The sequence below is a fragment of the Salvelinus sp. IW2-2015 genome, unplaced genomic scaffold, assembly GCF_002910315.2.
Source record: "Salvelinus sp. IW2-2015 unplaced genomic scaffold, ASM291031v2 Un_scaffold1257, whole genome shotgun sequence".
In the NCBI taxonomy this organism is placed as follows: domain Eukaryota; kingdom Metazoa; phylum Chordata; class Actinopteri; order Salmoniformes; family Salmonidae; genus Salvelinus; species Salvelinus sp. IW2-2015.
In genome coordinates this window covers 230,835-250,386 of record NW_019942803.1, presented here as the reverse complement: position 1 = coordinate 250,386, position 19,552 = coordinate 230,835, and the positions used below count along the sequence as shown (strand labels likewise).

The 19,552-nt window shown below is 40.8% G+C and overlaps 1 protein-coding gene across 1 annotated transcript in view; it reads right to left on the bottom strand.

Annotated features, from left to right (window-relative positions):
- The window catches only part of LOC112070210 (neuronal growth regulator 1), a 206,117-nt gene that overhangs the window by 5,784 nt on the left and 180,781 nt on the right, over nt 1-19,552 (bottom strand). Inside the window, exon 3 of the mRNA XM_024137631.2 lies at nt 19,221-19,346. Coding sequence (XP_023993399.1) covers nt 19,221-19,346 — 126 coding nt within the window. The remainder of the gene's footprint in view (nt 1-19,220; nt 19,347-19,552) is intronic.

The window sequence follows — 19,552 nt, the reverse complement described above, 5'->3', positions numbered from 1 at the left end:
ATAGCTCTACCCGGCCTACTGTCCTGGATCGCCGTGACCCCAACCAACCTCTACTCACTGGACCCTTATTGATCACTCGATTAAGCATGCCTCTCCTTAATGTAAATATGCCTTGTCCATTTGTGTTCTGGTTAGTGTTTATTGGCTATTTCACTGTAGAGACTCTAGCCTGCTCACTATACCATATCCAAACTCTCAGTTCCACCACCCACATATGCGATGACATCACCTGGTTTCAATGATGTTCTAGAGACAATATCTCTCTCATCATCACTCAATACCTAGGTTTACCTCCATTGTATTCACATCCTACCATACCTTTGTCTGTACATTATTCCTTTAAGCTATTTTATCGCCCCCAGAAACTTCCTTTTACTCTCTGCTCTAGTAGCTCTAGACGACCAATTCTCATAGCTTTTAGCCGTACCCTTATCCTACTCCTCCTCTGTTCCTCTGGTGAGTAGAGGTGAATCCAGGCCCTGCAGTACCTAGCTCCACTCCTATCCCCAGGCGCTCTCTTTTGATGACTTCTGTAACCGTAATAGCCTTGGCTTCATGCATGTTAACATTAGAAGCCTCCTCCCTAAGTTTGTTTTTTGTTCACTGCTTTAGCACACTCTGCCAACCCGGATGTTTAGCCGTGTCTGAATCCTGGCTTAGAAAGACCACCAAAATTCAGACATTTTCATCCCCAATTACAAGATTTTCAGACAAGATAGAACGGCCAAAGGGGCGGGTGTTGCAATCTACTGCAAAGATTGCCTGCAGAATTCGTTTTACTATCCAGGTCTGTTCCCAAACAATTTGAACTTCTACTTTTAAAAATCCACCTCTCTAAAAACAAGTCTCTCACCGTTGCCGCCTGCTATAGACCACCCTCTGCCCCAGCTGTGCTCTGGACACTATATGTGAACTGATTGCCCCCCATCTATCTTCAGAGCTCGTGCTCTAGGCGACCTAAATTTGAACAGCTCAACACCCCAACCACCCTACAATCTAAGCTTGTGCCCTCAATCTCACACCAAATTATCAATGAACCTACCAGGTACCACCCCAATTCCGTAAACACGGTACCCTCATAGATATCATCCTAACAAACTTGCCCTCCAAATACACCTCTGCTGTTTTCAACCAAGATCTCAGCGATCACTGCCTCATGCCTGCATCCGTAATGGGTCAGCGGTCAAACGACCTCCACTCATCACTGTCAAACGCTCCCTGAAACACATTCAGCGAGCAGGCCTTTCTAATCGACCTGGCCGGGGTATCCTGAAGGATATTGATCTCATCCCGTCAGTAGAGGATGCCTGGACATTTTTAAAAAGTCCTTCCTCACCATCTTGAATAAGCATGCCCATTCAAGAAATTTAGAACCAGGAACAGAATATAGCCCTTGGTTCTCTCCTGACCTTGACTGCCCTTAACCAACAGAAAAACATCCTATGGCGTTCTGCATTAGCATCGAACAGCCCCGTGATATGCCACTTTTCAGGGAAAGCCAGAAACCAATATACACAGGCAGTTAGACAGCCAAGGCTAGCTTTTTCAAGCAGAAATTGCTTCCTGCAAACAAATTCAAAAAAGTTCTGGGACACCGTAAAGTCCATGGAGAATAAGAACACCTCCTCCAGCTTCCAACGCTCTGAGATAGGAAACACTGTCACACGACCAAATCCACTATAATTGAGAATTTCAATAAGCATTTTTCTACGGCTGGCCATGCTTTCCACCTGGCTACCCCTACCCCGGACAACAGCACTGCCCTCCCCTCTGCTACTCGCCCAAGCCTTCCCCATTTCTCTTTTTCCCAAATACAGTCAGCTGATGTTCTAAAAGAGCTGCAAAATCTGGACCCTTACAAATCAGCCGGGCTAGATAATCTGGACCCTTTCTTTCTAAAACTATCTGCTGAAATTGTGGCCACCCCTATTACTAGCCTCTTCAACCTCTCTTTCGTGTCGTCTGAGATTCCAAAGATTGGAAAGCAGCTGCGGTTATCCCCCTCTTCAAGCGGGGGGACACTCTTGACCCTAACAGCTACAGACCTATATCTATCCCTACCATCTCTCTCTGAAAAGTACAATCTTTGTCCCCATGTGCAGTTGCAAACCGTAGTCTGGCTTTTTTATGGCGGTTTTGGAGCAGTGGCTTCTTCCTTGCTGAGCGGCCTTTCAGGTTATGTCGATATAGGACTCGTTTAATTGTGGATATAGATACTTTTGTACCTGTTTCCTCCAGCATCTTCACACGGTCCTTTGCTGTTGTTCTGGGAATGCTTTTCACTTTTCGCACCAAAGTACGTTCATCTCTGGAAGACAGAACGCGTCTACATCCTGAACGGTATGACGGCTGCACGGTCCCATGGTGTTTATACTTGGGTACTATTGCTTGTACAGATGAACGTGGTACCTTCAGGCATTTGGAAATTGCTCCCAAGGATGAACCAGATTGTGGAGGTCTACAATTTTTTATCTGAGGTCTTGGCTGATTTCTTTAGATTTTCTCATGATGTCAAGCAAAGAGGCACTGAGTTTGAAGGTAGGCCTTAAAATACATCCACAGGTACACTTCCAATTGACTCAAATTATATCAATTAGCATATCAGAAGCTTCTAAAGCCGTGACATAATTTTCTGTCATTTTCCAAGCTGTTTAAAGGCACAATCAACTTAGTGTATGTAAACTTCTGACCGACTGGAATTGTGATACAGTGAATTATAAGTGAAATAATATGTCTGTAAACAATTGTTGGAAAAATGACTTGTGTCATGAACAAACTATAGTTTGTTAACAAGAAATGTGTGGAGTGGTTGAAAAACGAGTTTTAATGACTCCAACCTAAGTGTATGTAAGCTTCCGATTTCAACTGTACATGAAACTAGTTGCAAAATGAATAGGAAACATAGTCAACATGTTGACAAGGTTTTAAATAATGATTTTTAATTGAAATAATAATTGTGTCCTTTCGTCAAATAATCCTCCATTTGCAGCAATTACAACCTTGCAGACCTTTGGCATTCTAGTTGTCTATTTGTTGAGGTAATCTGAAGAGATTTCAYCCCATGCTTCCTGAAGCACTTCCTATAAATTGGATTGGCTTGATGGGCACTTCTTACGTACCATACGGTCAAGCTGCTCCCACAACAGCTCAATAGGGTTGAGATCCGGTGACTGTGCTGGCCACTCCATTACAATACCAGCTGACTGCTTCTTCCCTAAATAGTTATTGCATAGTTTGGAGCTGTGCTTTGGGTCATTGTCCTGTTGTAGGAGGAAATTGGCTTGAATTAAGCGCCATCCACAGGGTATGGCATGGCTTTGCAAAATGGAATCATAACCTTCCTTCTTCAAGATCCCTTTTACCCTGTACAAATTTCCCACTTTACCACTACCAAAGCACCCCCAGACCATCACATTACCTCCACCATGCTTGACAGATGGCGTCAAACACTCCTCCAGCATCTTTTCATTTTTTCTGCGTCTCACAAATGTTCCTCTTTGTGAAACTAACACCTCAAACTTAGATTTGTCTGTCCATAACACTTTTTTCCAATCGTCCTCTGTCCAGTGTCTGTGTTATTTTGCCCATCTTAATCTTTTCTTTTTATTGGCGATTCTGAGATATGGCTTTTTCTTTGCAACTCTGCCTAGAAGGCCAGCATTCCGGAGTCACCTCTTCACTGTTGACGTTGAGACTGGTGTTTTGTGGGTACTATTTAATAACGCTGCCAGTTGAGGACTTGTGAGGCGTCTGTTTCTCAAACTAGACACTAATGTACTTGTCCTCTTGCTCAGTTGTGCACCGGGGCCTCCCACTCCTCTTTCTGTTCTGGATAGAGCCAGTTTGCTCTGTTCTGTGAAGGGAGTAGTACACAGCGTTGTCCGAGATCTTCAGTTTCTTGGCAATTTCTCGCATGGCATAGCCTCCATTTCTCCGAACAAGAATAGACTGATGAGTTTCAGAAGAAATAGCCTTCAATTCTCAGAACAATAATTAACTGACGAGTTCCAGAAGAAAGTTCTTTGTTTCTGGCCATTTTGAGCCTGTAATCGAATCCACAAATGCTGATGCTCCAGATACTCAACTAGTCTAAAGAAGGCCAGTTTTATTGCTTCTTTAATCAACACAACAGTTTTCAGCTGTGCTAGCATAATTGCAAAACGGTTTCCTAATGATCAATTAGCCTTTTAAAATTATAAACTTGGATTAGCTAACACAACGTGCCATTGGAACACCTCTGTACGCCTATGTAGATATTCCATCAGCCGTTTCCAGCTACAATAGTCATTTACAACATTACAATGTCTACACTGTATTTCTGATCAATTTGACAAGAAATTTGCTTTTCTTTCAAAAACAAGGACATTTCTAAGTGACCCCAAACTTTTGAACGGTAGTGTATGTATGGTTACTGTGGGGATGATGTCTTCGATGCACTTATTAATGAAGCCTGTGACTGATGGGGTAAACTCCTCAATCCATCGGATGAAACCTGGAACATATTCCAGTCTGTGCTAAACCGTCCTGTAGCTTTGCATCCGCTTCATCGAACCACTTCTGTATTGAGCGCATCACTGGGACTTCCTGTTTTGAGTTTTTGCTTGTAAGCAGGAATCAGGAGGATAGAGTTATGGTCAGATTTGCCAAATGGTTGGTGAGTGAGAACTTTGTATGCGTCTCTGTGTGTGGAGTAACGGTAATCTAGAGTTTTTCGCCTCTAGTTGCACAGGTGACATGCTGGTAGAAATGAGTTAAAATCACCGGCCACTAGGAGCACCGCCTCTGGGAGAGTATTTCCTTGTTTGCTAATGGCTCTATACAGCTCGTTGAGTGCGATCTTAGTGCCAGCATCGGTTTGTGGTGGTAAGTAGACAGCTACGAAAATGAGTGGTGTCCGCTTTCAAAACCCCTCCTAAAACCCCACCTGTTTAATTTAGGTTGTTATCAGTGACTATTTGTTACTTTCCCTTTCTGTTTGAGTGACCAAATTTTTGGTTTTCTTGTTGGGGAACGTAACAAATTCTTCAGATCACGTTGATAGGAGCCTGTCCAGTTTATTCTCCAGCGATTGCACATTCTCCAATGAAACGGAGGGCAGTGGTGGTTTATCCACTTGCCGACGTAGTCTCGTCAGGTATCCCGCACGCCAGCCTCTATAATGGCGCCTCTTCCTCCTTCGAGTGTCGGGGATTTGGGCCTGGTCCGGGATGTGCCATTCGCTCATTGAAGTAGAAAACCTCATCCAAATCGAGGTTAGTGATCTGATGTTCAGAATGTATTTTCGGTCATAGGAAATGATGGCGGAAACATTATGTACAAAAACACAAAATAACACAATTGGTCAGGAGCTTGTAAAACAGCTGCTACTCCCTCCAGTGCCATTTATCTTATCCTGACGGTTTTGTTTTGTACAACACTCCTCGTGCCACTCGTCACCAAAAACAACTTCAATGATTATTCTCCGACTGTGCATTTACGGCAGTTTTTACTTTCACCATTTAAAAGGGACATTTTCTAGTGTTCTGTACTCCCGAAGTTGTTGACTGTTTTTGTGCTTGCAAGTTAGCTGGCACTTTCTTACTGACGATAAAAACGGATCATTGTCATCACTTTACAAGTCATTACTGAATGATTTACTGTAACAAGTCAAACATCAAACTTTGTAAACAATTCATGGTAACCTAGTAAACAATTAATTTAGACCCTGTGATTATTTGAAACAGCCGTTTATTTGATGGAATGTGTGCTGTTGCCTGGCTATTAAAAGGGACAGGCGGCTATTTGAGATTCAGGGTTTAATAGAAGTTTTACGTTGTGTTAATGTCAATATACTTCAATGCGAGTTTGAAAGAAGAGCACTTCTCAACAGTAGATTCACCCTACAAATTGTCTTTGCCCCTGAATTCTGTGCGTCTCCTCTTACCCAGACTGCACAATGAAACCCTGGTTATCTTATTGATTAGAAAGGGGAAGGGGAAATTACTAAGGTCAGCAGGCCTGTAATAAGAAATGTATCCTTGGAGTATCCATTACTGTATTAAGTGTTTCAACCCTGACCACCTCTACTCAACCACCTCAAGCAGTAACTTCGTGACAAATAGTAGACAATCTGACGAAGAAGTGAAGAAAAATCTGAGCCACTGGCTTTAAAAAAAGATATCACATAAAGGTTCATTAGCAGTCAACAATTGCCTGGTTGAACAAAACCATGCGAAGGTCCTCCACTGAGAACTTCATTGAGAGAAGACACTGACGATGTGTGTTGAGAGGTATTCCCGAAGCTTCAGAGGAGCCCCTCACACCTGAGGGAGATGTCACTCCAAACAAATTAAAGAAATCATAGAGAGGTTAATTTTCGTATTCAGTGCAGTCACAGTAAGCAATTTCCCACATTGTGCAGGGAGCACGGAGTACATTTCCTCCAGGGCTGCAACACACAGATAGCACGAGCACCACAGAGAAATCCATTATAGCACAGGCTGCATTTTTACATCCATTTATCCTTTAAACTCTTGAAAATAGAGTACTACCCACGCAGTGGCTTTCTCAGCGGCTCCCCTCTAGGCCTGCTAAAGGTACGGGCCAGAACCCTTTTCCTTTCACACTGTGTCTCTTCAAAAACGGTTTCTCTGCCTTGACACATCAACCTCAAGAGTTTATTGTCAATCTGGAACATTAACAGCTAGCCGGGACTCGATTTAATACAGCGGATCTAAAACCCACTGAGTCATACCTGACTGAGGACCCCACCTTTGTGACCTGTAGTATTACTTCAGTAACATTTTGTATTCAAATGGAAAAATATGTGATGTCATCCCGTAACTATAAGCTCCACTCTACATTTAATTCTGAATGCCGACTGCTTGCAAAATAAAACATTTTCAACTTCGCAGGACAAGGATTGTCCGGACTTTCAAGAATGCTTAAATTGCTTCGCCTTGCCTTTTCTGGTTGGCTAGCAAGTTTCATCATTCAACTATTTCAGATCTACAGGAGTGTACGATTCACAACGGCACGGACTAGCGTAGGCAGCCGATCCGTGGTGATACGCTGGCACATGAGAATTATTAGAATATGGCAAATATTAGTCAATGATTGCATTCTATCCATGCTGGCTTACGCGTGCTATCTGAGACATGAAACAGATAGGTGGGAGGGGGTATACAGGTTGTCACCAATTTATTAATGCACAATTTGCCTAAGTGGGTAATGGAAACACTTCAACCACTAGATTTCTATTCGACACTGTAGATTTTTGCTAAAAGGTGGTTATTTCAGGTGTGATGTCATTACATCAAGCTATTTGTATTGACGGAAGACAGTTCAATGGAAATGCACCCTAGTAGGCAATTGTCATCTATTTGTATCTATTTTCTTTCTAAATGTTGACAACAAAAAAATTACTGGACACTTTGTGACATCGGCTGATGTAAAAACGGCTTCATAAATACATTTCATTGATTGACAAATCAATGGAAACATAGTTGGTGTCAGTAGGAGTCGGAGTCAGTAGGAGTCGGAGTCGATCTCAGTAGGAGTCGGAGTCGATCACAGTAGGAGTTGAGTCAGCAGGTATTGCATCAGCCTCAGTAGGAATTTATTCAGACTCTCCTAGATCCCTTTAATTCTTTCCTCCAATCCTACATCCCTTAATTCATAATGTTCTTGCTTGCTTTCCTACATCCCTTGACTCCTATCCTAACTTTGTTTCCTTCCCTCCTTCTGTTCTCTTTTATTAAATCCTTTTCCTTATCCTTTCATTTTCTAGCTTTTCCGTTTCTCTTTTCCCTTCCTAGCTATTTTCCTCTTATCCCTTCTAAGCTTCCTTTCCTTCATTTCGTAGTTCTCTTTCCTCCTTTCCTAGAGTTATTTCCTCCTTTCCTTCTTTCCTAGCTTGTGAACACTTTGGAATTACCTGGACTTCTCCATAAATTGGTCATAACATTTGATCTGATCTTCATCTAAGTCACAACAATAGACAAACACAGTCTGCTTAAACAAATAACACAAACAATTATACATGTATGTCTTTATTGAACACATCGTGTAAACATTCACAGTGCAGGATGGGAAAAGTATGTGCACCCTTGGATTTAATAACTGGTTAATCCTCCTTTGGCAGCAATAAACTCAACCAAACATTTTCTGTAGTTGCGGATCAGACCTGCACAACGGCCAGGGGATTTTGGACCATTTGGACCTTTACAAAACTGTTTCAGTTCAGCAATATTCTTGGGATGTTTGGTATGAACCTATCTCTTGAGGTCATGCCACAGCATCTCAATCGGGTTGAGGTCAGGACTCTGACTGGGCCACTCCAGAAGGCGTATTTTCTTCTGTTGAAGCCATTATTTTATTGATATACTTCTTTGTTTTGGGTCGTTGTCTGTTGCATCACCCAACTTCTGTTGAGCTTCAATTGGCGGACAGATAGCCTTACATTCTCCTGCAAAATGTCTTGATACACTTGGGATTTCATTTTTCCATCRATAATAGCAAGCTGTCCAGGCCCTGAGGCAGCAAAGCAGCTCCAATCTATGATGCTCCCTTCACCATACTTTACAGTTGGGATGAGGTTTTGATGTTGGTGTGTTGTGCCTTTTTTAGTTCACACAAAGTGTTGTGTGTTCCTTCCAAACAACTCAACTTTAGTTTCATCTGTCCACAGAATATTTTGCCAGTAGCGCTGTGGAACATCCAGATGATCTTTGCGAACTTCAGACGTACAGCAATGGTTTTTCTTTTTGGACAGCGGCTGTCGCTTCTTCTCTTATGTTGCTTCTTCCGTGGTGTCCTCCCATGAACACCATTCACCATTGTTTAGTCACCAAACACCATTGTTTAGTGTTTTACGTATCGTGGACTCGTCAACAGAGATGTTAACATGTTCCAGAGATTTCTGTAAGTCTTTAGCTGACACTCTAGGATTCTTCTTAACCTCATTGAGCATTCTGCTCTGTGCTCTTGCAGTCATCTTTGCAGGAGGGCCACTCCTAGTAGAAACAGTGCTGAACTTTCTCCATTTGTAGACAATTTGACTGATGAACATCAAGGCTTTTAGAGATACTTGTGTAACCCTTTCCAGCTTTCCAGCTTTATGCAAGTCAACAATTCGTAATATTGGGTCTTCTGAGATCTCTTTTATTCGAGGCATAGTTCACATAAGGCAATGCAAACGAAAATGTTGTGAATTTTTTTATAGGGCAGGGCAGCTCTAACCCATGATTATACTCCAGGTTAGCTGACTCCTGACTCCAATTAGCTTTTGGAGAAGTCATTAGCCTAGGGGTTCACATACTTTTTCCAACCTACACTGTGAATGCTTAAATTATGTATTCAATATAGACAAGCAAAATACAATAATTTGTGTGTAATTAGTTTAAGCTGACTGTTTGTCTGTTGTGACTTAGATGAAGATCAGATCTAATTTTATGACCAATTTATGCAGAAATCCAGATAATTCCAAAGGATTCACATACTTTWTTTTGCCACTGTATGTGGTAGGTATTCACCAGCACCAGTAGGTGTTAATAGTAGTGGGCTGTAAAGCTGCAATCAGCAGTTGAAACAATAACAAAGTGTTTCACTGCCTCTGTTTCAGTAAAATAACTGAAGTATGGGGCTGGAGAAATGTAACCACTTTCAAATTCATAGACAGGGCTATGGGGTTGGGGCAAGGGCTGACCATCCATGATATCAAAATGATAGTTTTAACCATGTTTTGAGGCTATATAGTCTTTACGTTTTCTCTTTTTTACAAGCATTGGAGTATTACAAGCTTATATTATGGGTTCTGATGAAGTATGACAGTTGAACTAAGCTCTGGATGCATTTAAAAGTTATATTCAAGAATCAATGGGTAAATATTGTAGCGATCCTCTCTGTATGAGCCACTACTCACCACATTTTATACACTGCAGTGCTAGCAAGCTGTAGATTATGCTTTCAGTACTAGATTAATTATCTGATACTTTGATTGGGTGGAGAACATGTCAGTTCATGCTGCAAGAACTCTGATAGGCAGGAGCTCGTCCTCTGGGAGTTGTCATAATTACTGTATAAGTCTATGGGAGGGGGTGAGAACCATAARCCTCCTAAGGTTTTGTATTGAAGTCAATGTACCCTGAGGAGGACGGAAAATAACTCTCCCCCGGCTACACCATTGGTGCTACCCTACAGAGTGCTGTTGAGGCTACTGTAGACATTCTTTGCAAAATAGTGTGTTTTAATCAATTATTTGGTGACGTGATTATATTTTGTATAGTTTTATCAATTTCTTTTCACTTTTAATGTTTTACATTTTAAATTCACTGAGGAGGATGGTTCTCCCCTTCCTCCTCTGAGGAGCCTCCACTGGTGTATTAAACAACTGGAATTTGAATTTTGCTATATCTCCTTTAATCAGCYGCTCTTCCACAAACATTGTTTTGTTATTCTTTTTACTGTACAGGAAGCAAATGTACTTTACAGGAAGCATATTAAAGCCAAATTATATTTCCAAAATACCATACCATAGCCACACTTCAGTATATGTAGTTAATGACTAGTCTGCATTTTTTGTGTTGGCAAGAGAAAGGGTGGAAAAAAATAAACAAACAAGAAAACATTTGGAGAAGGAACAGGAACTTGACAGTCAGTCAGGGCAATTTATCATTCTGTCAAACTCCACTGACTGCTGCAGCACAGCTATCTACAGTACACACAATCTCACCAAAATGGCTGAGAAAGCAAAGAAAAAGATGCCATGTTTATGATTTCACTTACTTTGTTTCTTGTCAATCATACACTCATACTGCATCTTACCAAACACAAAGTACTCTGAGTTTTAAAACCAATGTTATATTGTTGTTGGGATCCTCTATTTAATGGTTTACCCCTCCCAATTGCTCAGAATTAAAATATGAATACATGTATAACGTAATTCCTTTTGCTGTCAGTTTGATACCTGTGTAGTTTAATTCTGTAGGTGGTGGATGTGACGCTTTGTTGACAAACACTGGACGGAGATCGATTACCCTTTTGCATGAAGAAGAGCCGAACGAGAAGAGAGGAAGAGATCAGATCGCTATGATCCCAGGAACTTTACTTTTGGTTTCTATTTTTAATTGTTGTGCTACTGGTGCTGCCTGTTGATGTTAGGTAGGCAGCYACAGTAGCTGAATGATGTTAACATCTTCGGGTTTTATTTCWTTAAATGTATTTTATTTCATCCGGGTGCTTGTGTCACCTACTAACACCCTAGTACTACCCGTAGCTCCCGCTCTCCTCAGTCCGAGAAAACACTGAGAGAGAAAGGTATGTGTTGTTGATTACTCCTTTGTAGAAGTCCATAACGTGAAATAAATAAAACATCCCAAGGTTAATGCTGTAGATATTGTTATAAGGGAGTGTGAGGCTATTGAAACATGTCACTTTCAGAGTTTTATTGTTGTTATTAATGTAGTTTACAGAGTGCTAAAAGTGCTGCTGTTGCTAGCTAGCATGCCTTTCTGTGATGCAGACGGTTAGCTAAACTGCCGACTGGTGCTGGCGTTGCATTATGGGAGATGTAGTTTGGTCCTCTACGGTCTAAATGGAATATAGGCGATTTCACGTTGTAACTTGTTTATGTTTCAGTACATGAGTTGTTGTATTTTGGTACTGTCAACACTGAAAGCACCTAGCAATGTATTGGGGATGTGAGACAGGATATGTGTTTTGCCTTTCTTCATGCTCCTGTGTAGAACAACTTGTCAGATGGTGCATTGGAGACTGATGTGTTCCTGTCCTGTCTTTTCACAATACTATTGCAGGATATGCGTTCTAGTTAAGAAGGTTAAGATTATTACATCTTTGTATTAAGGACTGGTTATTTTATAGTATACATTATGGCTTTATATATGAATGTGATTTGTGTGAGTCTGAGAAAACACTGAGAGAGAAAGAACAACTTGTCAGATGGTGCATTGGAGACTGATGTGTTCCTGTCCTGTCTTTTCACAATACTATTGCAGATCAACATAAAAGCCTAAAAGACAGCCGTGGTGTCGCTCTTCATTTCCCTGGTTCTCCTGTGGTACATAAGAAACCCGCTACACGAGTGTACTGATATAAGTGTAATGCACATGAGATTCCGGCAACTTTGTGAAAAACTATTTGATATTGGAGATGTGCCTGGTATTCACACACGTACATGTCCTCTCATTGGCTAGAATGCTCCCACCTGATCTCGCCTACTGAAGCATGTCTATCACCTTGTATTTCCATTGTTAGAGTGGTCAGTCGACCATCTTCTCAATACAATAGATCATCTTTGACTGACCACAGTTACAGCCATGCATCAATTCAACTACTTCTTGTCCTCAAGTAATAAACATCTGACCAATCAGAATAGAGCACAGTAGTAGTTAGGTAGATAATCAAATACCATTACAAACAACATTCACCATATTTTAGAACTACACAACAGTGACATAGAAAACAATAATATTATACTGTTCAATGAGTGGGCTAGAATATATCAAATATGGTATACTAAATGTACGTGTTGTTTCAAGGTACACTATTTATACAAAAGGAGCAACGACAATTCAGCCGCAAAATGGAAGGCCACACAAGCTCACAAAACGGTACCGCCGAGTGCTGAAGCGTGTGGCGCGTAAAAATCGTCTGTTCTCAGTTGCAACACTCACTACCGAGTTCTAAACTGCCTCTGGAAGCAACAACAGCACAATAACTGTTCGTCGGGAGCTTCATGAAATGGGTTTCCATGGCTGAGAAGCCGCACACAGGCCTAAGATCACCATTCGCAATGCCAAGTGTTGGCTGGAGTGGTGTAAAGCTAGCCACCATTTGACTCTGGAGCAGTGGAAAACCGTTCCCTGGAGTGATGGATCAAATCAAATCGCATTTGTCACATTCGCCAAATACAACAGGTGTAGGTAGACCTTACAGTGACATGTTTACTTACAAACCCTTAACCAACAATGCAGTTTTAATATAAATAAGAGTTAAGAAACATATTTACTAAATAAACTAAAGTAACAAATAAAAGAGCAACAATAAAATAACAATAACGAGGCTATATACAGGGGGCACCGGTACCGAGTCAATGTGCGGGGGTACAGGTTAGTCGAGGTAATTGTGGTAATATGTACAGTACCAGTCAAAAGTTTGGACACACCAACTCATTCAAGGGTTTTTCTTTGTTGACTTTTTTCTACATTGTAGAATTATAGTGAAGACACAAACTATGAAATAACACACATGGAATCATGCAGTAACCAATAAATGATCTCCGCATGTGTGGTTCCCACTGTGAAGCATGGAGGAGGAGGTGTGGGAGTGACTTTCTGGTGACACAGTCTGTGATTTTTTTTGAATTCAAGGCACACTTAACCGGTATGTCTACCACAGCATTCTGCAGCGATACGCCATCCCATCTGGTTTGCGCTTAGTGGGACTATTATCTGTTTTTCAATAGGACAATGACCCAACACACCTCCAGGCTGTGTAAGGGCTATTTGAAAAATAAGGAGAGTGATGGAGTTCTGCATCAGATAACCTGGCCTCCACAATCACCTGACCTCAACCCAGTTGAGATGGTTTGGGATGAGTTGGACCACAGTGAAGGAAAAGCAGCCAACAAGTGTCCAGCATATGTGGGAACTCCTTCAAGACTGTTGGAAAAGTATTCCAGGTGAAGCGAAGCTGGTTGAGAGAATCCAAAGAGTATGCAAAGCTGTCATCAAGGCAAAGGGTGGCTACTTATATTTGTATGTGTTTAACACATGATTACATATGCGTTATTTCATTGTTGATGTCTTCACTGTTAATATACAATGTATAAAATATTACAAATAAAGAAAAACCATTGAATGAGTAGGTGTGTCCAAACTTTTAAATGGTACTGTATATGTAGGTAGGGGTAAAATGACTATACATAGATACAGTGCCTTGCAAAAGTATTCACCCCTCTTGGCGTTTTTCCTATTTTCTTGCATTACTACCTGTAATTTAAAATGATTTTCATTTGGACAAAATAGTCCAAATTGATGAAGTGAAATGAAAAAAATTACTAAATTCTAAAATTTCAAAAAAATTACAAACGGAAAAGTGGTGCGTGGATATGTATTCATCCCCTTGCTATGAAGCCCCTAAATAAGATCTGGTGCAAACAATTACCTTCAGAAGTCACATAATTAATTAAATAGATTGCACACAGGTGGACTATAAGTGTCACATGATCTCAGTATATACAGTTGAAGTCGGAAGTTTACAAACATTTAGGTTGGAGTCATTAAAACTCATTTTTCAACCACTCCACACAATTCTCGTTAACAAACTATAGTTTTGGCAAGTCGTTTAGGACATCTTCTCTGTGCATGACACAATAAATGTTTCCAATAATTGTTAACAGACAGATTATTTCACTGTATCACAATTCCAGTGGGTCAGAAGTTTACATACACTAAGTTGACGGTGCCTTTAAACAGCTTGGAAAATTCCAGATTTTTTTTTCATGGCTTTAGAAGCTTCTGAAAGGCTAATTGACATAATTTGAGTCAATTGGAGGAGTACCTGTGGATATATTTCAAGGCCTACCTTCAAACTCAGTGCCTCTTTGCTTGACATCATGGGAAAGTCAAAAGAAATCAGCCAAGACCTCAGAAAAAAAACTTCTGACCCACTGGGAATGTGATGAAAGAAATAAAAGCTGAAATAAATCATGCTCTACTATTATTCTGACATTTCACTTTAAAAAAAAGAATAAAGTGGTTACCCTACCTGACCTAAGAAAGGGGAATTTTTACTAGAATAAGATGTCAGGAATTGTGAAAAACTGAGTTTAAATGTTTCCGACTTCAATTGTATACACCTGTTCTCAAAGGCCCCAGAGTCTGCAACACCACTAAGCAAGGGGCACCACCAAGCAAGGGGCATCATGAAGACCAAGGAGCTCTCAAAACAGGTCAGGGACAAAGTTGTGGAGAAGTACAGATCAGGGTTGGGATATAAAAAAAAATATCACAAACTTTGAACATCCCACAGAGCACCATCAATTCCATAATTACAATTTTTAAAGAATATGGCACCAAAACGAACCTGCCAAGAGCGGGCCGCCCACCAAAACTCATGGACCAGGCAAGGAGGGCATTAATCAGAGAGGCAACAAAGAGACCAAAGATAACCCTGAAGGAGCTGCAAAGCTCCACAGCGGAGATTGGAGTATCTGTCCATAGGACCACTTTAAGCCGTACACTCCACAGTGCTGGGCTTTACGGAAGAGTGGCCAGAAAAAAAAGCCATTACTTAAAGAAAAGAWTAAGCAAACACGTTTGGTGTTCGCCAAAACATATGGAAGAAGGTACTCTGGTCAGATGAGACTAAAATTKAGCTGTTTGGCCATCAAGGAAAACACTAAGTCTGGCACAAACCCAACACCTTTCATCACCCCGAGAACATCATCCCCACAGTGAAGCATGGTGGTGGCAGCATCATGCTGTGGGGATGTTTTTCATCGGCAGGGACTGGGAAAATGGTCAGAATTGAAGGAATCATGGATAGTGCTAAATACAGGGAAATTCTTGAGAGAAACCTGTTTCAGTCTTCCAGAGATTTGAGACTGGGACAGAGGTTCACCTTCCACTAGGACAATGACCCTAAGCATACTGCTAAAGCAACACTTGAGTGATTTAAGGGGAAACATTTAAATGTCTTGGAAAGGGCTAGTCAAAGCCCAGACCTCAATCAAATTGAGAATCTGTGGTATGACTTAAAAATTGCTGTGCACCAGCGGAACACATCCAACTTGAAGGAGCTGGAGCAGTTTTGCCTTGAAGAGTGAGCAAAAATCCCAATGGCTAGATGTGCCAAGCTTATAGAGACATATYCCAAGAGACTTGCAGCTGTAATTGCTGCAAAAGGTGGCTCTACAAAGTATTGACTTTGGGGGGGTGAACAGTTATTCATGCTCAAGTTTTTTATTTATTTTTTATTTATTGTTTGTTTCACAAGAAAAAATATTTTGCATCTTCAAAGTGGTAGGCATGTTATGTAAATCAAATGATACAACCTCACAAAAAATCTATTTTAATTCCAGGTTGTAAGGCAACAAAATAGGAAAAATGCCAAGGGGGTGAATACTTTCACAAGGCACTGTAATAAACAGAGAGTAGCAGCAGTGTAAAAAAAAGGGGGGGGTCAATTCAAATAGACTGGGTAGCCATCAGATCACGCTTCACCATTTGGCAGTACGAAGGATGAATCTGGGTTTGGCGGATGCCAGGARAACGCTACCTGCCCCAATGCATAGTGCCAACTTTACAGTTTGGTGAATGAGGAATAATGGTCTAGGGCTTTTTCATGGTTCAGGCTAGGTCCCTTAGTTCCAGTGAAGGGAAATCTTAACTCTTCAACGTACAATGACATTATACACAATTCTGTGCTTCCAATTTTGTGGSAACAGTTTGGGGAAGGCCCTTTCCTGTTCCAGCATGACAATGCCCCTGTGCACAAAGTGAGGTGCGTACAGAAATGGTTTGTGGAGATCGGAGTGGAAGAACTTGACTGACCTGCACAGAGCCCTGACCTCAACTCCTTCAAAAATCTTTGGGATGGATTGGAACGCCGACTGCGAGTCAGGCCTAATCGCCCAACATCAGTGCCCGACCTCACTAATACCCGTGGCTGAATGAAAGCAAGTCCCCGCATCAATGTTCCAACTTCTAGTGGAAAGCCTTCCCAGAAGAGTGGAGGCTGTTATAGCAGCAAAGGGGGGACCAACTCCATATTAATGCCCATTATTTTGGAATTAGATTTTCGACGAGCATGTGTCTACATACTTTGGTCATGTGGTGTATTTCTGTGCACATCCAACACACTGAAAAGGATGTAGATATTTGATTATACCATTACAACCTAGTCCATTGGACCAATTGCCATTACATAATAGCTGGTCCATATCTTCTATGCCAAATGGCCCCTTTTGAAGTCATAGACTTCCCCTGTGATTACATTTAGTTCCTGGTTCTTTCATTTGACCAGAATATAATTTCCCCCCAAGCAACATCAAAGTATGGATACTTCAAAGTAGAATAAGGGACTGCCACTTTGACTCCTCAAATGGGTCTTTTGATCAGCTTCTGAAAACCCCAATACAATAAGAGAAAATGCACCAGATAAGAGGATTTGACTGCCATATGATTAATGTAGTCATCCTTACAGTTATCAGATAAGCACAGCATGGACTAATCCATTAATATGAGGAGGCATTCAAAGTCAGTGTAATGGCAGGGGAACTGTTGCAGCACCACAGCTCTGTCAATTCATTTTTGAATGGGGCCTAAAAGTTCCAGAAGCTTAATGGTGTACGAAGGCATACGCATACAAGCCAGGAGGATCAGCAGTAGTCCAAGTGATTACTTTTGGAGCTCTTGTAATCAACATCCAAGACAACAAATTGCATTAATGTGCTGAGACTCTGAATATTCATGCGGTGATTATTAACCAGTCATAATCTTCATCAAAACCAACCCTGTTTTTTATTATCCAAGCAATATTTGTGACATCATAAAAATAAGAATACAACCATAAAGAGTGATCATACTTACTGTCAAATAAGGAAAATCAATCGAACCCAAATCATGTTCTTGTTTAGGTATTTCCATTAAATTAAGGTGAGGCACCACAGGCTAAAATGACAGTTTTGAAATTCAGGAGTATTTTGATCATTTTCAATATTAGTACTTCCAAAAGTTACAATAGAAAATGTCAGCTTGATGTATCTAGTACCAGTCAAACGTTTGGACACACCAACTCATTCCAGGATTTAAGTGTTGCGGTTAATTTCTGTATTATCAAATAAGGAGAGGCAAACTTATCACACAAGTCAGAGATATACTTAAACTAAATATTTATTCACTTATTAATAAAGAAAGCATGTCACATCACACGCAAGTGAATGATGTGAGTGCATTACAATATGGCTGGTCAACAAACCACTCTTAGATGATTTGTTGAGGCCCCGACACAAAGGATACAAAGTCTACATGACAAACAACAGACGTGTGGAATGGGCCACAAGGTTAGGATTCGTATGAAATAAATGAATAATTCACAGCAGACAGTATCTGCTCTAAATACTGTTCTCTTTGTGTCGAAACCAGGGTCTGGCCCCCAAAACAAGATTCCTCTCATAATTATACACACCCGAGCCATCTCTACCCTATCTCCCGGCACACAAACACCAACTCATGCTATGGAATGCAGTCTTTTAGGTTTTATCACCAAAGGCATCGTAAATCCACTGTCAGCATTAAGCCCCAGAGGCCTAACTCAGAAGACCCCGCACAGATGAGTGTTCTAAGAACCATATTCTATTCCACAAAACAACCATTTGATGCAATAACAGTATTATAACATAATCTTGTAATTTTGCTCTCACATACGTCAAGGGGTATGAGTACTTTCTGAAGGCACTGTATATAATTTTAAAGGCCATTTCATAGAGAAATTTACAAACTGGACTCTATGTAGTAACTTACTTTAAAGAGGTCGTGATTGAGTCAACATAGGTGTTTGGCGATTGGTAGGCTAAATTAATTGTACCTTTCGTTAATTGCTATTTCCTGAAAGTAAGACCCTTCCCACATGCTAACACATTTTTCTCAGCATCAGAAGCATCTGTATTCACCACATTGTGTGTGGTTATCCTTAGATATATGCTCCAGATTTGTATAGAGGGAATTGTTGATATGTTGTCAAATGTTCATTCCACATAACATTTTCTTTGGAAATATGTGCTAAAAATGCAGTTTAGTATTTTACAGATTTAAATATGAAAGAAGTATATATCCACAATCTAGTCAATGCAAGTCCGGTCCTGGAGTGTCTCAACAGAGTGAAACGAAAATAGTTAGGCTGACATCATCCAGTTTCCAGAAAAATAGATCTGGGGTATATGCAAATATGTGCATATTTAATGAGTGGTACCTCATTTGCATATTTTAATACAATATTTCAGAGAAGTTGTAGCTAATACAAAAAAGTATTATATTGCTGTCTATATTCAACTAGTAAAGTTAATTGTGATATGATTAAGGGGGGGGGGGGGATTTGTCTATTAGGGTGTGGTGCCTCGCCTTAAGTTACTTTCAACAAACCATAAACAACAGTGCACGAAGCCATTCCTGTCCATTAGTGTCAGGTATGTGAGAGTGTTTCCTGTAAAGTGAACTCACCTAATGGGGTTATGTGTCTCCAGGAGATGGTGGGATCTGGTTTCCCACTGGCTGTGCAGATGAGTGACACGTTGCTGCCCTCGTTTACCGTGATGTCAGAGGAAATGTCATAGATCTTGGGGGGAACTGCAAAGCAAAAGAAACATAAAAGAAACGAGATTACCATTTTTGAATCTTTGACCCACAGTGCACCCTCTCACTCACTTCTTTGCGATGGAACAGTCAGCAAAAAAATAACATTGAAACTGATATACACAGGGTTGGGGGAGTAACGGATTACATGGAATCCGTTACGTTACCAGCAAAAATATTGTAATCAGATTACAGATACT